Source organism: Miscanthus floridulus, chromosome 17 (genome assembly GCF_019320115.1).
Source record: "Miscanthus floridulus cultivar M001 chromosome 17, ASM1932011v1, whole genome shotgun sequence".
NCBI classification, from domain to species: Eukaryota; Viridiplantae; Streptophyta; class Magnoliopsida; order Poales; family Poaceae; genus Miscanthus; species Miscanthus floridulus.
Window position 1 is genome coordinate 100552631 of NC_089596.1, and position 25725 is coordinate 100578355.

At 43.9% G+C, this 25725-nt stretch overlaps 1 protein-coding gene, 1 non-coding gene and 1 pseudogene across 3 annotated transcripts; 1 reads left to right on the forward strand and 2 right to left on the reverse strand.

Moving 5' to 3' along the window:
• Positions 1-603: 603 nt before the first annotated feature.
• On the reverse strand, positions 604-5986 carry LOC136518979 (pentatricopeptide repeat-containing protein At5g39680-like; annotated as a pseudogene).
• An 870-nt stretch (positions 5987-6856) lies between these two features.
• LOC136517862 (uncharacterized) lies at positions 6857-10626 on the reverse strand. Of its 2 annotated transcripts, none has more exons than XM_066511519.1 (4): positions 10013-10626; positions 8871-9228; positions 8071-8198; positions 6857-7549 (listed from the first exon to the last, which is right to left on the reverse strand). In XM_066511519.1, exons 1-4 carry the CDS (start codon positions 10091-10093, stop codon positions 7118-7120), a joined length of 999 nt encoding a protein of 332 aa, XP_066367616.1. In that variant the 5' UTR covers positions 10094-10626; the 3' UTR covers positions 6857-7117. The 2 variants fall into 2 exon arrangements, with proteins under 2 accessions (XP_066367616.1, XP_066367615.1); XM_066511518.1 differs by having other exon boundaries at positions 6858-7555; positions 10013-10621.
• Positions 10627-24277: 13651 nt separating this feature from the next.
• On the forward strand, positions 24278-24384 carry LOC136519331 (small nucleolar RNA R71). The gene has a single exon (XR_010774882.1). It is a non-coding gene; the product is annotated as a small nucleolar RNA R71 (small nucleolar RNA).
• The last annotated feature ends 1341 nt before the right edge of the window (positions 24385-25725 follow it).

A 25725-nucleotide genomic window follows, 5' to 3' on the forward strand; every position in this document is an offset into this window, starting at 1 on the left:
GCCAATCTACGACCGTGCTACCGTAGAGACAATCTGACTTGTACCTTGCGATCGGCCCTAATTTGCTCAATGTATATTTGCCTGCCTCTCCAAGAATTCTAGATCCATTTTTCAATTAGATTTTTCCACTCCTCCGTCCATACATGTTTTGATATTTCACATTTACCAGCAATGTCCTTTTGATGCAGCTGAGCAGCTTGACTAACAAATACAGTATCTATGTGGCACTCCACGATCAAAACCTTGAACAAGAGCTATAGTTTCTGCAGTAATCTTCATATGTTTACAAGTGGACCCTTACTGCCAGTCTTTATAGCTCTATTTTGTCAAGAAATCCTTGATTTACCGAGCATGAATATCCATTCTATGTCAATCATTGAAATGGGTCATTTAAGTCTGTGTTCCAAGTTCTCACCAATTTGTAGGCTGTACAGCTTTAGTTGCCTAAAACCTATTGTAGGAGCGCAACTTTGCAAGCCCAGCTGGTAATTTAGTGAATGCATGAAGTGAGAATGCTCAGAAATTTAAGCACTACCATCATGCTTCACTAACCTGACTCAACAGGCCACACACTATCAAGTATCAAGACAGTTGCACCACAAATTACCAATAATCATTGCATGAGCAAACCCCACCTTCTATACAATGAAATCGAACAGCATCCCTCACAACTATTTTCCTGCTAGTGACGACTGATATGAGTTTGATAGCAACATGGCAATCATCACATATCCTGAGGTTTTTCATGATATGGATTGTTGCACCCTTAGGTGTGTGAAGAAGGCCAAAGGCTAGAGCCAATTTCTCACTATGATACATAAGGTGCTCCTCTTTTTGTTCATCCTCAATATCATGTAGGACCACTGCAAAGTTTGGAACATATCCGATAGCTTTTATCTGGTTGATCAGCTCTTCAAGTTTTTCAGTGATTTGGTCCATCTGCGGATGTACCTTCTCCTCTGATGTGAAAACATGAACATCACTTCCCACATGAATCCAACTAACACCAGGTGGCTTCCTAACGCCCCTCTCCCTCATATGCTTACGAACCTTCACAACGCCATCCCATCGGTTGGCTTTTGCACACATGTTAGAGAGTAAAACATAGGTTCCAATATCATTGGGCTCCAACTGAAGAATCTGTTCAGCTACTCGATGACCAATACCATAATTTTTATATACCTGACAAGAACTTAGCAGTGATCGCCATGCAACAACATATGTGCCAATGCAGTTATTCACTATGAACCTCTCAGCCTCATCTAGCCGTCCAACTCTGCATAACAAACCAACCATACAAGTATAATGTTCCTTCCCAGGTGTAATTCCAACTTCCTTCATCATAGTATTCAAGTAGTAGAATGCTTCATCAACAAGACCCAACTGAGCACAAGCTGACAATACTCCAACAAAGGTGACATAAGACGGGACCACTGCTGCTGATAGCATACTGTGAAATGCTTCCATCGCTTCCCTTGCAAGGCCATGATGCGCATAGCCTGTGATCATCAAATTCCAAGAGACAACATCACGAAGTGGCATGGAAACGAAGACTCTTTGCGCATCCTCAATGCTGCCACTCTTTGAGTACATGTTCATGAGGCCATTACCGACTAGCAGATGGTCCCAATGCCCAGATTTCATAGCACAGGCACCAAGGGCGTTACCAGTTCTCAAGGCTGCAAGGCCAGCACAGCTGTTGAGAGCCACAGCATAAGTGAATTCATTGGGTTGAACTCCTTCCATTTCCATGTCCAAGAACAATTGCAATGCATCTTCATACAGCTCATTTTGGTTGTAAGCAGTCATAACAGCTGTCCAAGAAACAACATTCTTTTCTGGCAGAACCTCGAATGCACGATTAGCATCAAGAGCAACAACAACAACAACAACAACAACAAAGCCTTTAAGTCCCAAACAAGTTGGGGTAGGCTAGAGTTGAAACCCAACAGAAGCAATCAAGGTTCAGGCACGTGAATAGCTGTCTTCCAAGCACTCCTATCTAAGGCTAAGTCTTTGGGTATATTCCATCCTTTCAAGTCTCCTTTTATTGCTTCTACCTAAGTTAACTTCGGTCTTCCTCTGCCTCTCTTCACGTTACTATCCTGACTTAGGATTCCACTATGCACCGGTGCATCTGGAGGTCTTCGTTGCACATGTCCAAACCATCTCAACCGGTGTTGGACAAGCTTTTCTTCAATTGGCGCTACCCCTAATCTCTCACGTATATCATCGTTCCGAACTCGACCCCTTCTTGTATGACCGCAAATCCAACGCAACATATGCATTTCCGCGACACTTAGCTGTTGAATATGCCGTCTTTTTGTAGGCCAACATTCTGCACCATACAACATAGCAGGTCTAATCGCCGTCCTATAAAACTTGCCTTTTAGCTTCTGTGGTACCCTTTTGTCACATAGGACACCAGACGCTTGCCGCCACTTCATCCACCCTGCTTTGATTCTATGGCTAACATCTTCATCAATATCCCCGTCCCTTTGTAGCATTGATCCTAAATATCGAAAGGTATCCTTCCTAGGCACTACTTGACCTTCCAAACTAACATCTTCCTCCTCCCGAGTAGTAGTGCCGAAGTCACACCTCATATACTCAGTTTTAGTTCTACTAAGTCTAAAACCTTTGGACTCCAAAGTCTCCCGCCATAACTCCAGTTTCTGATTCACTCCTGTCCGGCTTTCATCAACTAGCACTATATCGTCCACGAAAAGCATACACCAAGGGATGTCTCCTTGTATGTCCCTTATGACCTCATCCATCACTAAAACAAACAAATAAGGGCTCAAAGCTGACCCTTGATGTAGTCCTATCCTAATCGGGAAGTCATCCGTGTCTCCATCACTTGTTCGAACTCTAGTCACAACATTGCTGTACATGTCCTTAATGAGCCCGACGTACTTCGTTGGGACTTTATGTTTGTTCAAAGCCCACCACATAATATTCCTTGGTATTTTATCATAAGCCTTCTCTAAGTCAATAAAAATCATGTGTAGGTCCTTCTTCTTCTCCCTATACCGCTCCATAACTTGTCTTATTAAGAAAATAGCTTCCATGGTTGACCTTCCGGGCATGAAACCAAATTGGTTCATAGAGACCCGCGTTATTGCTCTCAAGCGATGCTCGATAACTCTCTCCCATAGCTTCATAGTATGGCTCATCAACTTAATTCCCCGGTAATTTGTACAACTTTAAATATCCCCTTTATTCTTGTAGATCGGTACCAATATACTTCTCCTCCACTCATCAGGCATCTTGTTCGATCGAAAAATATGGTTGAACAGCTTGGTTAACCATACTACAGCTATGTCCCCGAGGCATCTCCACACTTCGATTGGGATACCATCCGGTCCCATCGCCTTACCTCCTTTCATCCTTTTCAATGCCTCTCTGACCTCAGATTCTTGGATTCTCCGCATAAAGCGCCTATTGGTGTCATCAAAAGAGTCATCCAACTAAAAGGTTGTGTCCATATTCTCACCATTGAACAATTTGTCAAAATACTCTTGCCATCGATGTCGGATCTCATCCTCCTTTACCAAGAGATGCTCCCTTTCATCCTTAATGCACTTAACTTGGTTCAAGTCCCGTGCCTTTCTCTCACGAACCCTAGCCATCCTATAAATATCATTCTCTCCTTCCTTCGTACTCAAATGTTGGTAAAGATCCTCATACGCTCTACCCTTTGCCACACTTACAGCTCGCTTTGCAGTCTTCTTTGCCACCTTGTACTTCTCTATGTTGTCCATACTCCTGTCTTGGTACAAGCGTCTATAGCATTCTTTCTTCTCCTTAATAGCCCTTTGGACTTCCTCGTTCCACCACCAAGTATCTTTAGCCTCGCGTCCCCTTCCTTTGGTTACTCCACACACCTCTGAGGCTACCTTCTGAATGTTGGTTGCCATCTTGTCCCACATATTATTTATGTCATATTCCTCCTTCCAAGAGCCCTCTTTGATAACCCTTTCCCTAAATACCTCTGACGTCTCCCCTTTCAGTTTCCACCACTTTGTTCTTTCAATCTTAGCTTGTTTATCCCTACGGGCACGCACTTGAAAACGAAAATCTGCCACCAAAAGCTTATGTTGAGAAACAACACACTCCCCTGGTATCACCTTGCAATCCAAGCATGCTCGTTTGTCCTTTCTTCTTGCGAGGACAAAGTCAATCTGGCTACAGTGTTGTCCGCTACTGAAGGTCACTAGATGAGATTCTCTCTTTCTAAAGAAAGTGTTGGCTATCATCAGGTCAAAAGCTACCGCGAAGTCCAGAACTTCCTCCCCCTCCTGATTCCTACTACCATACCCAAAACCTCCATGAACTGTCTCGAAACCTACGCTTGTAGTACCTACATGCCTATTAAGATCTCCTCCTATAAAAAGCTTCTCACTACTAGGTATAGCTCTAACCAGGCCATCTAAGTCTTCCTAGAACTGTCTCTTAGCACTCTCGTCGAGGCCTACTTGGGGGGCATACGCACTAATTACGTTTAAGACCATATCACCAACGACAAGCTTGACTAAGATAATCCTATCTCCTTGCCTTCTCACTCCCACCACACCATTCTTGAGGCTCTTATCAATCAAAACTCCTACTCCATTTCTATTCGCGACTGTCCCTGTGTACCAAAGCTTGAAACCTATATTGTCCACCTCTTTCGCCTTCTGACCCTTCCATTTAGTCTCTTGAACGCATAATATATTTACACGCCTCCTAGTCGCGGTATCAACTAATTCTCTTAACTTACCTGTAAGTGACCCTACATTCCAACTATCTAAACGGATCCTAGTTGGTTCAACTAGCTTCCTTACCCTTCGCACCCGTCGACTCTGATGCGAAGACCCTTGCTCATTTTTCACTACACCCGGGCGCCGATGTAGCGCGCCACTAAGGAAGCGACGACTCGATCCTTGGTTACTTGACACCATGCCCAGATCACGACGCGGCGCGTCACGGGGGTGACGACCCGGCCCTTGCCCATTTAACACCATACCCGGGTTCCGATATGGCGCGTCGCTAAGAGGGTTACGCCCCAACGATTTTCTTTCGGGTTTCATCTCCATTTAAGTGGCTAAGTTTTTACATTGGCTCGCCACGCCTAACACAACCCTCCTCCTTTACCAGGGCTTGGGACCTGCTATACTGGGACACCAAAGGCGCCCCACCATAGGCGGAGTTGATTAGCATCATGAGCATGGTCACATTTCCTGTACATATCAACAAGTGCACTCCCCACATACACATTTAATTGTAGCCTCTTCTTCAAAGCCTAGGCATGCACCTGAATCCCAAGCACAAAGTCCTTCATGCTAGCACAATGCCCAAGAACTGCGACATAAGACACATAATCCCATTCCTCAACCTCCCCAGTCATTTTTCTTACAATCCCAAATGAACCATCCAGTAGCCCCCGATCAAGAAACCCATTTATCATTGAGTTGAATGCGAATGCATCAAAACCAGACACATTCTCAAATACCTTCGCCCCATCCTCCATGTGAGCACACTGACAGTACATATATAGAACTGCGTTGAAAACATAGCGTTGCTCCGCCAGCCTAGCCTTAACAGCATACCCATGGCACTGCCTCCCCATGTCATAGCTCCTGACATTGGCGGTTGCGGCCAGCGCCGCTGACAGAACGTACTCGTTCAGGCCAAAGTCGACCACCCTGAGCAACGCGAGCGAGTCCTTATGGCGCCCCAGGGAAGCGTATGCGGACATGAGGAGGTTTCCGGACACGGCGTTCCGGAAGGGCATTGCGTCGAACACCTTGCGGGCGAGCCCAACCCGGCCGCACTTGGCGTAGAAGGAGATAAGGTTGTTGTGCAGGACGACGTCGAAATGGGCGGCTGTGATGAGCCGGACGTGGAGCGCCTTTCCCTTGGATAGGTCGCCAGCGGTGGCCGCCGCGCGAAGGACGGCCACTGCCGCGTGCCGCTGGAGCGCGGCGCCGCAGGGTCTAGCCATGGATTGGGGCGCAGGGTTCAATAGAGAGGTTTAGGGTGCGTTTGATTGGGCTGTGGCTGTAGAAAAAAGCTGCTGTGGGCTGTGAGCTGTGAAAAAGCTATTGTGGACTATGAGCTGTAGAAAAGCTGAAAGTTGTTTGGTTAAATAAGTATAAAATATACCTTATATCTTTATCTCTTGAAACAACTATGGAAGAGCTTTTTATTTCACCAATTTCGAAAAGCAGAAAGCCAAAAGCTAAAAGCAGAGTCAAACCAGCTTTCAAAACTGTACTACGAAAAAACAGCTGCTTCTGAAAAAGCCGTCTGAAAAAGCAGTCCCTTTGGTTGGGCTTTTAGCTTTTGGGGCCAAAAGCCAAAGCAAAAAGCCCAACCAAACGAACCCTTAGAGGAAAGAGGAAAAGTATACAGGCCAGGCAAGTGGTTTTGAGATAAATATATTATTAAGGTCCTCTTTGGTACAGCTCCAGTGGCTCCGGCTCTCACCCCTCCGCACCTGTCAGCCGCACATAGGCCGATAAGGGATTACTGTTCATCGGAGCCATTTTTCTCTCTCTTCTCCTCTCTCACGGAGCCGGAGAAGCTTGGTTTTGAGCTCCACGGCCGACAGGTGCGGAGAGCCCTGCGAAAAAAGGCCCTAAATCTGTGGCTCGAAGTCGAGATGGCGGGCCAAGGCCCATATAAGTTTGGAGGTTCAGCCCATATGTGTATTTCAACTTTGCGTTTCGGGCTAAAGCATAGATGGGTCGGAAGTCCAGTAACGGCCCTACCCACTGCAAAGTGATGGTACTGCTACCAGATTTTACGTGGCCTTTTGACTCACCAAACGTCCTAATAGAACGTAGAAATTTCACAAGAATACCGTAGATTTCATACGTCTTATATACGGAGAAAGATCAATACAAAATAGAACCTCACAGGAACATAAGTGCCCCTGAGAAAACTATATTCAGTTGTTGCCAGTAACTCAAATTGGCAGTGGGAGCTTACAAAATTTTCTGCTTGGTATCAATGCATTGCACTCTCTGACATAGCATCCTCCAGAAAACTTTAGCAAAGAGTAAGGCAAAAATATGGTATATGCATTGGAACTATTTCCACAATGCTCCTTTAACTGGCGTCATTTGGCTAACTAATCTTTCCAACCATCTTTCGTCGATCGCCTCGGAGCGAGACCTTTGGACGAAGGGTTAGGCAGAGGTTTGGATGGTGTCATCGGAGCTTCCTCATCGTCCCAGTCATCTCCCCAGTTGTCGTCCCACTTATCAGACTGATCATCAGGTTCTTTCTTGCCTCCAACCGAAACCGGTAAGTCTGACATGTCTAGCTTCTGATATGCAGGTTCGCCATCTTGCTTGCGTGTCCTCCGAAGCATGATGCACACTCCCACCACAGCAAGGAGAAGAAAGATAGGCAGCAGCGTGTATGTTGATGTAAGTGGCATCCGAATGACTCTGCCAGTCTCCCTTGTGATTGCATTGTAAATGCTAATATTACAGGAGTTTTCTGCAACTTTGAGGACTATTGTCGCCTTGTTTGCATCATCACTAAGAGAAACTCTCACCTGTGTCTAAGGCAAAAACAACCACAAAAAGAGCAAGACAAAGGCTCAGTAGAGTGTTTGAAGACACTCGAACCAAATCTCCAAGATAAGCACAACAATATATTACTAAAAGCTGATAGCTCGAGATAGGTTTCATAAGTACATAAGCAAGTGCAATTAAGAATGTTTTAGACAACAATAGAAAAATGAAACTAAAAAACCCATCAGTATACTGTCTCTGATTCCAATGGAAGTCATTTAGGACATTGACACAGTTTCCAATATGACAATTTTACTTGCAATTATTGTAAAAGTTTACCTTTTTATATGGAAAAATTTATATATTATGATAGTATTTTCCATGATGAACCTAAGACCATCAATCATGTGTTGTCAGTCTATATAGCCTTTCATGTATTGATGGATCAAGTTAAAGAAATTTGACCGATTAGAATCCTGAAACGAAAGATGTGGGGATGGTAAAAAGGAGGTTGATGAAGAATCAGATGGAGTAATTACAAAGTAACATTACTCATTTATACCTCATTGTGATCATTTGCTTCAACATGGATGGCATTTTCAGCTGAAGTGACATAATCTGGGGCCGTGATGCTAACATCAAGTGGGTTTATACCTCTGTTGTCCATCAGAAGCGACAGAGCTGATGAGTCTGGTCCCAACCTTAAAATGTTAGTTTACGTGGAAAACATAAACAGAGCACGAAAGAAGGAAAATGAGCAGACCAAAATATGAAACAGAAAAATACCACAATACATAAAGAGGACCAAAATGTTTTAAAAAAATAATTGATGTCATAGGGGAAAATGTGATGGGTCATTAAGGAAATTCTTTAGGAGGCCACACTTTTGGTCCAGATGCTGACAGAAAACTCTAATATAGTTGTCCAATATTGCTCTGATGCTAAACTTTAGCAACGACTTAAATATAAGCAAATCTACCGAACATATGTACTTTTCTAATTGGCCTTTAAATTTGAAACCTATTTGGAAAACTGTCTGCGGTATCTGAATTATAAATTACTACAGAATATATGGTGGATGCAAGTGCAGAACTAGAGGATATAAAAAATGAAGTTCACATTAGAATAGTTACAATAGTAACTTTCAAAGCAGAAATGACAAGTTTGAATGTCAGATTTATGTATAAATGAGAATGGTATTAGTTTAATTACGACAACATAATAACAACCAGTCCTTAAAAGAAATAAGTTGTAATTTCAAAGAGTAGAAGCTTGATAGAGACAACTAACTTTTTTATATAAAAAAAGTGTATGGTGTGCACTGATAGATAAGGAAGAAAAACCAAACAGCTGGAAAATTACCTTCTCCAGAAACTTTTAAGCAAGCGATGAATTTCTTATTTTCAATGATACATCTATGTGATGGATCACACTCCTTGATAAGAGGATCTTCCATGAAATCTCGTGCTTGTGAAGGCTTTGTCATGCTGTTATCTTTGTCCTTTGGCTGCAGTATCGAGTCATCTCTTCTGATGTTGGTTACTTCTGTTGAGTTATCCTTCTTGTTGTTGTCACCAATATCATTGCTGACTCCTCCTTTCTGTTGGGTCACATGCTCTTTGTTAGGATTTGCCTGATCATGCTGTTCCGATTTCCCAAGGCCTGACTGTGCGCTAGAGCTATCACCATTTGTTTCGGCTGGTGGCGTATCAGCACTACCCTGAATTCAAAAGGAAAGATGCATCACATATAAGCCCAACACATAGCTGCAGCATCGGTTATCCAAATGCCCCTTTGATGTAGACTGCCTTGTTTATATCAAGCTGAGCTCGCTGGTTTTTCAGTACCGGACTAAGTTCTCGTAACAGGTGTTTCAGTATTCTTACTAGTTACTTGAATTTGCAGAATAACCATTATGTGATGCATCTATTTGGGTTATCACCATCAGTATTCTCAAGCTTAACTAGTGCTATAGTTACTTTAATAATGGGGCAACCTATTTGGGTTATCAGCATCAGTATTTCATTAGTTATAATTGAATAAATAATGGGGCAACCTATTTGGGATCATTTAAAGCGCAAGCAGTGGCTATTTGATCTGGACAGCTACCTCGCGTGTTTTCTGATGATGAAAACACTAGATCAATGTCAATACAGCTTTTTCGGCTAACGGTGGTGCCTTAGGCCCCGTTCGCGGGTATGAAACTTGGCTGAAATAGGCTGAAAAACACTGTTCTGGCTGAATTGTTGCGAGAGAAAAATACTGTTCTGGCTGAAAAAGGAAGCCGAACAAGCCATTTTTAGACTCGTAGCGAAATCACACTCGGCCCATACGCAGCTTCAAAGCCATCCAAATCACCCTCCTGCGCTGAGCACATCCCCCAGATCGCGTGAGCAGCGGCGCAGCTAATGAAGCACCCTGCCAGCCAACTAGGGGATATATTTGGGGGGGGGGGGGGGGGTGGGGGGGGGGGGGGGGGGGGGGTGAACACAAACCCGGCTCACCTTCGCTACGGCGACCACGGCGAAGACGGCCACCAGGAGAAGCGCAGCGCCCCGCCGCATCGCCGTCCCCCGGGGACACATCAACCAAGCCTTGGCCCGGGCGCGTCGACCAGGTCCAACCGAGCAGGCGGCCGGGGAGATCTGGAGAGGTGGGGGCGCGAGGGCGCACTCCCGGCTCCCGCCCCGCGGGGGAGACGGAGTCGAAGAAGCGGAGCGGAGGAGACGGGCGGCGCAGGCGCAGGCGAGTCCGAGGCCGACCGACGGAGCACGTTTGAATTTGATAATTATTGTCTAATTATAATCTAACTAGATTTAAAAAATTCATCTCGTAATTTACAATTAAACTATATAATTAATTATTTTTATCTATATTTAATATTCTATATATATATATATAAAGATTTGATATGATAAAAAAAATGAAAAAATTTATAATCTAAACATGGCCCTGGCGGCTGGAGGAGGGGGAGACCCGAGGTGTTGGGACTTGGGATGAGTCAGGTCAGGAGTGGCCGTCCCGCTCGTGGACTCGTGCGCGTCGCTCGTAGTCGTAGGAACGGCGGCCAAACGCAAAACTGCCGGCTGCAGCCTGCAGGTGAGGTGGCGAGGGAGAAGAGACACTGGGAACGACGCCGGCCGGAACTGGGACGGGTTTGGTTTGGTGGTGGCAGCCGGCGGGGATATTTTACCGGCGGCCGGCTCTTGGATCGAGACGGTCCAATTGGATGAATGATCGGATCGTCGATTAATTACCATCTGATCTGGATGGGATGGATGTTCGGCTTTGTTTAGATTGGGGTTAGGAATCAGTATTTGGCATTGTAGTACTTTTATTTGTATTTGACAATTATTGTCCAATCATGGTCTAACTAGGCTCAAAAGATTCGTCTAGTAATTTACAATTAAACTGTGTAATTAGTTATTTTTTTATCTACATTTAATACTCCATACATATATCCAAAAATTTAATGTGATAAAGAGAGAGTAAAAAAACTTACAATCTAAAAAAGGCCTTCATTGACTTTTTGCCTATCGAGATGCCGCGCGTGACGACGGTGTCAGTTTGGGGGTATACTCAGTGCCTAAACAAGTGTCGTGTTTGGTGATTTAATTTCAAAGATACGTGTAACATTTGTATTTTTAAATAAATTTATTTAAAAACTAAATTTAAATATTATTTTAATAATACTAATTATATATCATAAATATTAATATTTTTAATATATATTTAGTTAAAGTTGTTTCTCAAGAAGAAGAAAACGATAGACATTCAGGGAGAAGTATCAGTGTATATGACCTTATGAGTCTGGTTCTCGGTAATGTCTCTGGGCATTTAAATCTTTTTCATGTTGAGTGTTTTAGCTTTTGTTCGTTTAGTGTTTATTTGGATCCATCAGTATTAGGGGATATGCTCTTAGGGCCTGTTTTGCAGGGTTTCTCTCTGGTTCCAGCTCTGGCTCCTCCAGAGAAGCCTTGCCAAACGTTTTTCTGGAGGAGCCGACTTTTTAGTAAAAAGTAGAGGAGTCAAAGCCATTTTAGAGAAACCATAAATTGTGGCTTCTTCAAAACGGCTCTGACTCTTCCTAAAGAGCCCCTTTAAGAGATGTGCCAAATACCCCCTAAAAATGATAGCTAAGAGCACCTTCAAGGCTCCAAGAGTATCCTATTTTTTTCTTTCAAAAATATATAGTTTTGTAACTCCTAAAAACGTATCGGGAGGAAAAAAGAAGGCCATCTCCAAGAGTTTCCAATAATCCACTTCTAAAATATAGAAGATAATTTTACATCAGGAATCATATACTATTTCTAAATTATCAAAACCACTTTTATATATTCTTTCTCTCTCGTACATTTGCATCAGGAACCTCTTTCCTACTCTTATTCTTTCCCACACCCTTCCACCTTTAAATTGACCGACGGATGCGAATGGGAAAGCAGTATCTGCGCGACCGCGACTAAGCGTTGAAAGGATCAAGATGCCCAAGAGGAGGGGTGAATTGGGCTAATTCTAAATTTCTTTGCAATAATTAAACTCTACGGTTAGCCCAATTAACCCCCTTTGCCTAGAAAGTGTTTCTATTGATCTAACGCATAAAAGTTAAGCACCCTAAGTTTCAATCCTACTATAGCATGGTAATTCTAGGAATGTAAATGACAAGAATTGAATTGCTCAAAGTAAATGCTCAAAGTAAAGAGAGAATGAGGAACGCGGTAATGTTTTGTCGAGGTATCGGAGAGTCGTCACTTCCCACTAGTCCTTGTTGGAGCACCCGCGCAAGGGTGTAGCTCCCCCTTGATCCGCGCAAGGATCAAGTGCTCTCTACGGGTTAATTCTTCGATACTCCGTCGCGGTGAATCACCCGCAACCGCTCACAACTTGAGTTGGGTCAACCACAAGCTCTCCGGATGATGACCAAGCTCTCAATCACCACCAAGTCGTCTAGGTGATGACGATCACCAAGAGTAACAAGCACGAACTCTCACTTGACTACGACAAGCCTAATGAGAAGGGTGGATGCACACTTTGCTACTCTTGATCTCACTAATGAGGGCTCTCTTTAGGATTCTCAAATCTCAATCACCTCACTAGGACCTTGCTCTTCTTGGCACTCTCAAAGGTGTTTCTCAGCTGTTAGAATGAGCAAAAGTACCCCCACACACGAGTGGAGGTGGTATTTATAACATCGGCTGAAAAATGAACCGTTATGTGCCTCTACGGGGTGACCGGACGCTCCGGTCATGTTGACCGGATGCACCGGTCAGTTCACCCTGAACTCCAGTGTTTAAAGTATGACCGGACGCTGGCCAGAGTCCGGTCAGCACTGACCGGATGCGTCCGGTCCTGATTTTTCCTCTCTGGAACCTTACTGGAGTCGACCGGACGCTGGCTCTCAGCGTCCGGTCACTTCATCTCTCAGCGTCCGATCACGCCAGACGAAAACACCTTGGTCAAATGAACTGATCGGACTCTAAGCCAGCGTCCGGTCATACTGGAGCCAATGTCCGGTCAGTATTTGACCCTCCATTCACTTCCAACTCTCGATCATATGTGAATGAAGTTTGCTCCATTGAATCTAAGGGCTATTTTGGAGCTACCTAGTGCTAGTTTTAGCAAGTGTGCACCACACCTATCCCACTAGACTCACCTAGGTCAAGCTACCCGTCTATACCCTCCTTAATAGTATGGCCAAAGGAAAAATAAAGTCCTAAACTACTCTAAGTGTCTCTTCAACACCAAACGACACTTAGAACTAGTACATCCTTAACCTTGTCATCCATCCTTTGAAACCAAAATGATTTCCATCGTAGGGGCATGACCATCATGATTGCCCAATCGATCTCCATTACTGTGACCTAACTTAATTGCCTCTGCAAAACACACGTTAGTCACAGTAATCACATGTTGTCATTAATCACCGAAACCCAACTACGGGCCTAGATGCTTTCAAGCGTAAAGTTACGCACGACGGGGGAGGATTTCCCAAGTGCGTAAATTTTAGAGGCACATATTAGGAGTTATTGGAGAGGGTTTTTTCTCATCGTGCTAAAAACCAAGGATTGGAAATGGAAATAGGGTACTCCTAGAGATTATCTAATAACTAAGAGTATCTCCAAGTGTCGGGTATCAGTATTAGGGATACCCGAAGAAGGGATCTGAGGATCGCAGACGATAACTCGCCTAGATAATCAAGGACATATTTTAGTCTCGACCGACCCTAAAGGGACAGTTTCCGCCTCGCTAGACTCCATGGGCATGGGCCCCATGTCGCTCGACCTTGAGGGTATGGGAGCCATCTCACCCGACCCTGAGAGCACGGGTTTCGTCTTGCCCGACCCCTCGGGTGTGGGCTCTGCCTTGCCCGATGGGGTCCGTACCACCCCCAACCACTACAAGACCAAGAGTGTGGGCCTGGGTCAAGCCTCTGACACTAGAAGGGGCATGGGCATGCCTTGACGTGACCCGTGGCCACAACAGGCCACGACGGGGGTTCACATCATCAACAGTGACGGGTGCATGGGCGATGTGCTACCTAATCCTTGTACGGCCGCTGACAAGCACGTCGGTTCACCACACCGTCTACCGAGACGGGATGGAACGCCACGACCAGCTGATGATGTTGAGGCATAGCACCAGTGGTGAACAGGAGCCTGACGTGGAGCCATCCCCATCACCATCTACAGCGTCGGCGAGACCCGTATGAAGGAGAAGAAGGACGCGATGGTCCTAGAGGGCTTCTTCTCCTTGATTTTCTCCCTCTTTCTCTCTCTCTCTCTCTCTTCTCTTTTTCTAATATAACCTGCATCTTCCCCTTCTTATATAAAAGGGGAACACAACACAACATGAAGAACAGAGGCACGAGCACATGGCTAAGCAGCTGAACAAACTCTCAGCATTTTTCAATCCTTCCACCAGAGACCTAGGATCCGCTCCCTCTCTCGTCCATCTGTAACCCCTACTATAGACAGTGATGGTAACATGAGCAGCAGCAGACTAGATGTAGGGATATTCTGCCAGAACCAGTATAATCCTTGTGCCTTCCGAGCACACCATCCGGGCCAGATGCATAAACTAGAAATTTACTAGCCAGAGATCCGAAACACCGATAGTTGGCACGCCAGGTAGAGGATTTTTGCGCGTCTCGACGTCCACATCAGGCCTCGAATGGCTAGTCACGGCGTTAGCTGGGTCCTGGGCACGCACATGGGCTTCAGGAGCCTGGACTTCATCGTCACGATAGAGGAAGAGTTAGTGTAGGCTCCTGCCACCATTCAACCTCTCCACTCCACTGGCCTCAGCGCGATCGTCGAGGCGCTTGAGGAGCTACAGCTGCACATGCCGAAGGCCCATGTACCGAGAGTGACCAGCTCCTTGGCTTCGACTACGAGAGGCTGGAGCACCAACTCGACCCCTTACTAGGACCCTGACCATCCCGAGAGGAGCTACACTACCTTACTTTCTCCTTTGCCAATGCCATGATGCAATTCGCCAGAGGGGAACCGCTCTCCCTAGAACACCTCACCCGAGGTGCTCCAACAGCGTTCTCGTTCGGTCTATGCAATGCTGCGGGGACCGTTGGCCACCTCATGGCGTAGCGCATACATCCATCCCCTATGAACGACGAGTTCGTGGGGATGACCGAATACGTTGCGGAATCTTTCCACAACCTTCTCATGGGAGATTCAGGGTCGCTCTCTGACTCTGACTCTAGCAGGGGGAGCCATCACCCCTCACAAGAATGTTTTGTGGTAGGTACCCCCAGGGACACGTCGAAAGCGTCCACGAGTGAGGGGCTACCCCACCAAACGACCTAGACAATGAGGTCGAAGAAGATGTAGGGGCCCTTCCTTGCATGCGAGTGGAATAGCTAAGGGCGCGGCACCAGAAGCTCGAGGATGCACAACTCCAACTTGAGTAGGAGCGCGCAGAGCTCGAGCGAGAGATTGAGCACTATAGAGACGGTGGGCGTGCGCGCGCCATGGCTCGTGATGTGAACCGGAGGATCATTGAAGATGATGGAGCCCTCCCACACTTTGCTCAGGTAAGCCAGAACATCGCTGCCGTGTGGCCTTGCTCTGAGGGCTCCTAGAGCCCACAACACCCGAGGATCGTTGGGCCTATCGTGAGATCCGCACGCTGCTTGAGCACACGGTGGTGCAGCAGGCGAAGAGCTCGTTGTCTCAGCGATTCGAGCTCGACGCCAGTCAGCACGCACCCTCAGGATGACATGTTAGGGTCGTGTCTACTCACTAGGCGCCGTGCGGCGGTGGGGGCACTCCGCGGCCCCGGTGCATGAGCGTCTCGGCCTCCACGATGACCCACGTAACACCCTGGATGCTCATAGGTGTGGATGAAGCTATGAGAGAGAGCAAGCCAGCCACGGCTACCATCCTCATCACGGCGGACACTACAATAGCGGCGAGGACCGGTGCCCAAGCCTGACCTTCCTGGACCCTAGGCCTTAGGCCAACACATCCTCAATGCTGCCTTCTCACCATGGTACCGACCGCCGACCAACATCTCGACACATCCTCAATGTTGCTGATGAAGAAGGGGGTCAGCGTGGGGCTGGTCTTTGTTTCACCCCTCGGAGTGCACATGAAGTACATGGTCTACATCCACTTTCCTGCCTTCAACAATGTGGCTGAATATGTGGCACTCATTGATGGTCTATGCATCGTTGTTGAGCTGGGCATTCAATGGCTCGATGTCCAGGGCGACTCCCAACTGGTCATCGACCAGGTCATGAAGGAGTCAAGCTACCACAACTCCAAGATGGCTGCGTATTGCTGAGAGGTCCACCAGCTGGAGGACAAGTTCGATGGTCTCGAGTTCAATCACATCTCGAGGTAGCTCAATGAAACAGCCAACGCGCTGGCAAAGATGGCGTCTAGCCGAGAGCCGGTGCCGATGGGCATTTTCGCTAACGACCAGTACGAGCCATCGATCCGCTACGAGTAGCTAGAATGAACTAGTGACAGGCCGCTGACCCCAGGCTCAGGGGCTGACCAACCCTCAGCCCCCCTGACCTCAAGGTCATGGAGCTTGACACAGACCTAGTGACAGAGCCCGACCCTCTTGTTAACTAGAGGACGCCTTACCTTGATTACCTCCTCCGTGAGGTGCTACCGACAGACAAAACAGAGGCTCAGTGGCTCGCGCATCGCGCCAAGTCCTTCGTCGTTATTGAGGGGGAGCTCTACAAGCGAAGCCACTTCGGGATCCTGCAGTGCTGCATCCCCATCGAACAAGGGAAGCAGTTGCTGAGAGATATCCACGGTGTGGTCTACGGGCACCATGCCGCACCTAGGACCCTGGTCAGAAATGCGTTCCGATAGGGCTTCTATGGGTCGACTGTAGTAGCCAATGCTGAATAGATTATGCGCACCTGCGAAGGGTGTCAATACTACGCTCGGCATACCCACCTATCGGCCCAAGCACTCCAAACGATCCCTATCACATGGTCGTTCACGGCAGACAAGTTTACGAAGTGGATAGAGGCTTATTTGATCTTCGTGATCAAGTCCGAGCAAGTCGTGCTGTTCTTCCTTGACATCGTCCATCACTTTGCAGTCCCAAACTCTATTATCATGGACAATGGCACGCAGTTCACTAGGAAAAGTTCCTCTGATTCTACGATGAATACCACATCCACGTCGATTGGGCTGCCGTGGCGCACCCCCACATGAATGGATAGGTCGAGCGCGTGAATGACATGGTCCTACAAGGCCTCAAGCCTAGGATCTTCAACTGATTGAATAAGTTTGGCGGATGATGGGTCGCGAAGCTCCCCACGGTGCTCTAGAGCCTAAGGACGACCCCAGCCGGGCCACTGTTGGTATTTTTTAGCATCACTTGTTACTAGGTTGTCATCCCTAGCATAATGCTAGAAATGTGTGGTTGGTAATTATTAATGACAGTTGTAAACTTTAGAGAAAAATATATATATTAAAGTATCCGCAAGCGCACAGATAATATACCATTGTAGCATTTCATCCGAGAGTATACCAGGTATCGTTATTTATATTTTCACCACAGGGAGGAGCTTATAGAGTGGTGTTGGCATAGAGATATTGACAAATGTGTATACTTATGATAATAATCACTCTCATGCTTTTGCAGGGGTAAGTCATAGGGTAAATAAATAATAAGTGCAAGGTAATAGTGGTATTCCAGAGATAGAATTAGAGACTCATAAAATGCAGTACAGCTAAGCAGGAGATTCGTTAAGATCAAAAGATTCCTAAGTCATTACTTATATACTAAGTCTTTTATACACCCTAATATATACACTCTCATCTATAGTATAACTAACTCTAGAATCCTGAGCAATAGCCCACACTTTTCTTGAACCTTGCTAGCTAATCTATACTAGAAACTTGAAGAACTGGAGCTCTAATCTCTAATCTCTAGAAACCCTAGTTTTCTATCTAGCCCTGACTTATGATCTGATGACTTGATTCTCTTTGGAGGGAGGGGGGCTGGATTATATAGCCCTGCGGATACAACGTGGGCCCTTGGATCAAACTGATTTAAGCAACGGCTTAGATGAATCTTAGGAGGCGGTGGGAAACCGACATAGCAACGAGGCTGATAGGTGGGCCCCTAATGGCCTAGGTGGCCTACAGGTGGGGCCAGGTGGCCCCACTTAGCAGCCTCTCGACCTCTGCTTTGGTGACGTGGCTTCTGGAGTCCCCTGGAACCTTCTGGAGTTGGTTTCACGGTGGAATTTTGATTTTTCCTTTGATGTTTAAGTCCCCCTTATCGGTTTTCTGATTAAACCCTGCTGAAAACACAGATTCACCAAAACTCATAGAATTTTTTAGTTTAAACCCCTAAACCTTCATTGGTGATTATATTTATGCCCTTATATACATATGTTTAATTGATGATTTAAATTGGTTGTTAACTACCATCAACAACTCCCCCAAGCTTACCTTTTGCTAGTCCCTTAGCAAAACTAAACTTAGCATGGATCAGAAATTTAGGGTTGTAACAACTTCTCAAAAGTACACATGCATTCAAATAAGAACTCTCCTCCAAATTAGACCAAGCTAATCTAACTTTCAAACTTACTCATATTACCTTTAACCATGGGGCTTGTAGCCTTCACTTGGGTCTTGAGCAATTGAAAAATAGAACGATCAAGGCAAGCACTATGTCTCATATTCTTTGTTAAACCATTATTCTAGAGTTTTATAAGTTTTCAAAATAAAAACTCAGAGATTCCTTTGTATGACACTCTCAAGTCTCTCATATATGTGGTATTTGTGGATCCTCACCAAGGCAATAATAATGTTATGCCTTTCTTCCTACAACTAAATCTTATTTGGAGCTCATAGGAAGGGTAAATTCATGAAAGAGCATACTTACAATACATATATTGTAAAGTCAAACAACGGATCCAAAGAGAGTTGAGTCATACAATCAAATCAAGATGTGCATGTGTATGGTGGATATATATGGTAGTTAACCTAATTCTACTATGCTCCTTGAAAACATATCTCTCTTTTGAAACTTGGAAATATTTGCAAAAAACATGAGCTATTTTATTCATCTCTCTTTTTTTTAGGCGGGCATCTAAGTACCCATTGTTTTGATAATTCGGACACTTGTCCATTTTTTCTCAACTCTTTTTTTATGAATAACTTTTGCATAGCCACATGCTTCTCTCTACATAACAATTGTTGGAGAGATAGTAAAAAGAACTTGGAGCATTTATTTGGTGGATATCTATGAAGAATATTTTTGGTGTTTACTCTCAGTGTAGGAGTAAAACATTTTTAGGTGGATCTAAATAGAATGGCATGTTGTTGCGCCTACCCCCAGTGTAGGAGTAGTGCATATTTAGGTGGTGTGTATGTGATCTTGATTTTAAGAGCATGACAAAGCTCTCATAAAGTCATAAGGCATCAACAAAGCTTGACTAAACTCAATACAAAAGAAGCAGCATATATGAGTGAAAGTTTTTCTAATCTAAATATCATATATGGCTCTAGTAGGAATTCAAGCTTTGTCATACAAGGAACTCATCATGTAGGATTTTCATATTTTTTAAAAGATAAATCTCTAGAACTTTAGTATTACTAGGAACAAGATAAACAACAGCTCAGACCTTCTCATATCATATTTGTCAATTACCTAGACTTAGCTCAAGCATATGCCACCCACGAGTTTTAAGTTTAGAGCAAATTCTCATGTCAAATCAATCTCATCCAAAACTTCGGAGAATTCAAGACTGAAAACTAGGTACTTGAAAGGAATTACAATAGAGCAACTATTCATCATTTCCATCATGTGAGATCATCTTCAAACTTTAGTTATTTATTGACTCTTAAAAACAAACTAAAGCACACCTTAAGCAAACTATATACACACTCTTTTTATTTGGTTTCCATCATTTTTTTAGATCATACCATAGTAATATATAAAAGACAAAGGCAAATTTTTATTTTATTTTCTTAGTTTACCATTTTTTAACTAATACAAAACCAAAAATTAAATAAACTAAAGAAAATAATAAAATACTAGAAAGAAAATTTACCTTAGGTAAATGGGGGCTCCTCCCCCAAGCTGGGTGTTGGTATGGTCCTTCAGCGAGGCGGGTAGTTAATGTGGAGATGGCCAAACAAGTAGTTCTAGTTGTCATTCTCCTGTTGCTGTTGTTGCTGGATGGCGATGAGACGTTGTCCTACTTCTTCTTGCCATTGGGGTTGTTGGTAAAGAGTGTTTCGGATCTTCTGTTGGTTCTCCTCGATGGTGGTGAGCCTGGTGTTAAAACGAGCATACTCCATCTGCTGTCATGATAACCTATGGGATGATTGTGGTAGCCACGGGCAAAGAAGGGCATGTGTCCTCAATGGTGGCCACTGAAGACCTCCTTGTAAGACTGCTACTGGTAATAGTCAAAATTGTTGTCCTACCATTGCCCACTTGAGCCCTATTAATAGGAACTCTCTGAATGATGCGGAGAAGGCTGGTCCCACCCAGCATGCTCGGGTTGGTGCATATGGGAAGATCCCGTGCTGAGGAAGGTGAACCTGGGAAGGTCCTGCTTGATCAAATCCTGTGTAGCCGGTGAAGGCAGGGCCTTCTAGAATGGGGTCATCTCCACGGTACTGAGGCTACAGGTTGCGAGTGATCCTTGCAGAGGCACTCCTATGAGGTGCTTGCTCTATTTTCTGCAAATCAAAGACAAACAAATCTACCACATACAGACCGAGGTTCTGGTCTGGTAACAGAAATTCATTTATGTAGTCCATATACATCATGACTATTTCCCATCCTTGCCCTTTTTTAACATGTGTGCATGATTAAAATATCCATAATCAATAATCCATCGGGGACTATCAATGTATGTAATAGAAGTGTTTGCTAGTAAACCCAAATTTCTAGCTATGCGGGTGACCAAAGAAGTGCACCCAACACCTCCCTTTAGTCCAGAAATTTCTGTCCATTGTGCCATCATGAATTTTACAGGTGAGACCTTCTTTCTTTTAGCCATGGCATATAATAACTTCAGTTCATCATTTCTAACTGTGTGGAAGTCATTTCTAGGAAAAAGAGAAAATCCTAGCCATTTGTGCATGAACCGCAAAGTAGGGTGGTGAATGTCATTGGTGCGAGGACGATAGCAAACAATTTCTCTCGATATCTCCCTCCAAAACTTTGTCCTATCAAAATCTTGTATAGCTGAGTCTACATCAATTGTGCACTGAGTAGGGAATCCTAGAAGCTCACTAAAGTTCTTCCAAGGAAAAGAGAATTCTTTCCCAAAGAACCTAAATGAGACTTCCGAGTCGATGGTTTGTAAAGTACATAAAAATTCAATAGTCAATAGCTTGCACCCTGACTCATCTATTTCCCATGCATCCTCCCATCCTAAGGCCTTGAAAATAAGTTCAAATTCAGAGTCCATACCCGTGGACTAAAGTAGGGCTGGATCGAAGGCAGGGGTGAGGACAAAATCCTAGTCCTTTAGCTTCTTGTAGATATCCTTCTCCCTATCATCCTAGAGCTTGAGCTGCTTGTAGAAGAACGTTCCTCTCCATGGGGGCTGATCAAGACGGTACTCTAACAGTAGGAGATGGAGGATCAACCTCCATGTCAGTGCTTGCTCAGGATGAAGAACTTCTTGTTGAACGGAACGATATCATTCGCTTGAGTTTGCTGGCGATCTTTCCCATTTTCCTGCAAAATAGACAAAAACAACACAACTCGTGGAATGGGATTAGGAAAATAAAAATATTAGTGGTTAGCCGTTCAAAAAGTCAGTCGTCCAGAGGTTAGTCATCCGAGATTGCCTAGTGAATATTCTAATCAAGATTCTAGCATGTCTTCCACCCTAATTCTTTTTAATTTCCTCTCTTGATTTAGACAGCACTACCACTCTTAAATTCTATTTTTCTTGCTTAAATTTCAGCAGCACCTCTTCCTCTCTTTCTCAAGATTTTAACACTATATTCACACTCAAACTTCCTCTCACTCTTTCTTTTTCCAACACTACTTCTACCAAAGAAAATTTAACTACAAATTTTTCTTCTAGATTTTCGAACTCAAGAGCTGGGATTGTGTTGTGTGATGGCCAAGAGCAGCAAGTTTGGGGCTGGGATTTATAGTGGGGGAAGTAGGAGGTCGGCCAGCCGGCCCCACACAATGGCCAAGTGGCTTCCTATTTCTCCTGGTGGTTCTTTGCTTCATCCTTAAGCAAGTGATAAGCTCCATCGGTGATCCTTTAGGTGGTGAAATGACAGAATGGAGGTGAGTGGGAATGGAGGTGAATAATGGAGGTTGAGTAGAGATGGAGGTGATGGAAGTGATGGGTGGTGGTTGAGTGGGTTCCATGTGTCTCTTGTATTTCTACCGTATATACGTATAACGATGCAAAAATATTTTATAATACTATGAAATATAACAAGATGAATGATGGTATTTTTAAATTTTTATGCCTCCATAATAAATTTTTCTCATGGGTTTTTACGCCGTAACAATTATTTACATGGGGCTTAGATTTTTATAATGTCATGATGAGAATTTATATTTTATGATGCAAATGTTGAAAAGTAAATATGCTAAGATAAAATGATTAATGTAGTACGAAAAAGTAAATATGGATAACTACCGAGTTACCTCTCGGCGAGGGTTTAGGATTTTGAGTCGTTCGAACCGGACTTCTCCATTCGGGTTTATTCTTCGAGGGCATCTGTCAGTCCCAGAGATGGAGACCTTAATGGCTGCACTTGCTTTTCACGCCACTCCAAATTAGAGCATTGTTCCGGTCCTGGCTTGAAGGTGACTCGCTCTTCCTTTCCATTGATATAGAATTTGATTTCTCTAGCTCTGACATCAATGTGAGCATTTGTAGAGCTCAGGAAGGGTGTCCCAAGAATGAGGGGTGTCTTCATGTCTTCTTGCATATCAAGTACTACAAAATCTACGAGAATGAAAAAGTTTCATATTTTTACCAGAATATTTTTGGCGATTCCCACGGGGTAGCAGACCGATTGGTCGGCTAGTTGCAAACACATTGATGTTGGCATAAGTGTTGAATAGTTGAGCTTGTCGAAGACCTTTTTGGGCATGACACCGACGCTTGCTCTAAGATCACATAACGCATTCTTGAAGTTCTGGCTCCTGATTGAGCAATCGATAGTGGGACACCCTAGATCCTTCTTCTTGACAGGTGAAGTATTTAGGATGGCCACACTACACTCCTCTATTAACTTAATTACCTCAGTGGAAGGCAGTGGTCTTTTGTTGTTGAGGATATCTCTAAGATACTTCGCGCATGTAGGTACCTGTATGGCATATAGCAACAGAATATTGATATATAGCTTTTGAATTACCTCTATGAACTTACCAAGCTGCTCATCCATTTTGGTTTTCCGATTTCTATGTGGAAACGGTAGGAGAGTCATGTCATGAAAATCTTGTTGTAATTCTCGCTCTTGTGGCCCAAATTCTTCAACTTCATCGGTAGTTTTCTCCTCTTCCAGCACTACCACTAGTGTCTTGTCTATCCATGTCGGATATGGTGGATCACGAGTAGACTTGCCACCTCTTGTAGTTATGGCGTTTACCTTCTCAAGGTTAGTGGCAAAAGGCAGAGCAACAGCCAACTAGACTAATTGGGATTCTATCTTTTTATTATAGCTAAGTTTGTCTTTTATAGCAGAAGAAAAACTATCCATTTTAGTATTTATGCATTCTAGGACCTTATCATTAAAAGCAAGCTTCTTAGAAATATTCTCATTAATCCTAGCTTGTTCTAAGATCAGGTCTCTCAAGGATGGCTGCTTAGGAGTATTATAGCTATTACCTAGGTACTTATCTTGGTAAGTCGACTATTGTTGTTGATTCCACCCTTGTCTTTGTTGTTGTGGAGCAGAGTTGTTGATGATGATATTTGCATCCTCCTGATATTTAGGGAATTCAACCCCCAAATATTCTCCACATATATTCTGAGCGTTGAATGCATCTTGAATAGCCTGATGATCTTTCTTGTAATTGGCTCACTATTCAAGCCAATTCAACAGTACGTCCATCTTGGTTGACAGTGCACACACCTCTTCTGGTACTTCTTCACTCTTATTACATAATTGAATGTTGCATGATGATCAGCCTTGATTAGAGGCTATCTTTTCCATAAGAGTTTTAGTTTTTTCAAGGGTGAGTGACATAAATGATCCTCCAGCAGTGGCATCGAGTTGTTCATGAGCTTTTTCAGTTAATGATGGTAGAAACTTTGCATGAGCAACCAATCTTCCATCCCATGATGAGGACAATTTGAAATGTATTCTTGAAAATGTTTCTATGCTTCTAGAATGGTTTCTCCTTTCTACTGTTAAAAGTTTAAAATCTTTCCTCTTAAGGCATTGGTCTTGCCTACAGGGAAGAACTTTTCTAGAAAGGCCTTTGAACATCTTGCCCAAGTGTTGATATGATCTTTGTTGGTGTAAAACCACTGCTTCAATCTTCCCACTAGTGAGAATGGAAACAGGCGAAGTAGTATGATGTCTTGAGAAACGTCCTTAATGATGATTGTGCTGCTAATCTCTAGAAAATTCTGAAGGTGAGCACTAGCATCTTCATGTGCCTTTCTGCTAAATGGAGTAGCTTGCACCATGTTGATGAGGTTTGGCTTGAGCTCAAACTCGAGATTGTTGGTTTTGAGTGTTGGTCCAGTGCGGATGTTCTCAGTGCTTCGAGCAGAGAATTCACGCAAAGTCTTCTTAGCCATGACTTCAGGAACTGGTGTTGAGCTTCCTCTTGATTCGGTTGATTCTGATTGGAAATTGTTGGTAAATCACAACCAAGTCTGTAATACCCTGTATAAAATATGAACAAAGACAAACAAGGGTAAGCCTGCTAAAGCAGAGGTTATGATTTTATCAATAAGTATTTATTTGGTCAATTCTCTTTAGCCATGTGCCCCTCCCCGACAACGGTGTCAGAAATGCTTGTTGGCATTTATTAGCATCACTTATTACTAGGTTGTCATCCCTAGCATAATGCTAGAAATGCGTGATTGTTAATTATTAATGACACTTCTAAACTTCAGAGAAAAATATATATATATATTAAAGTATCCGCAAGCGCACAGATAATATACCATTATAGAATTTCGCCCGGAAGTATACCAGGTATTGTTATTTATATTTTTACCATAGGGAGAAGCTTATAGAGTGGTGTTGGCATAGTGATATTAACAAATATGTATATTTATGATAATAATCACTCTCATGCTATTGTTGGGGTAAGTCATAGAGTAAATAAATAGTAAGTGTAAGGTAATAGTGGTATTCTAGAGATAGAATTAGAGACTCATAAAATATAGTACAGCTAAGCAGGAGATTCGTTAAGAGCAAAAGATTCCTAAGTCAGTACTTATCTACTAAGTCTTTTGTACACCCTAATATATACACTCTCATCTATAGTATAACTAACTCTAGATCTATGCATAAGGAACATTACTAAGGAAGATCAAGAACAAAGCTTGTCTACCTTCACAATCACGTTCTATGTGCTCTACAAACAGGGAGTGGACTACAAAGGACTCAACGGGAGTGTCACATCCACAATCTACCATATGACCCAGAGTGTAGAGGACATCCGTAGGCAAACAATATCTAAACACCATGCTTACATAGTGTCAACCACTTAACTCACGCGCATAATGAGCTAATCGCTTTACGAACATGTGCATAAACTCATC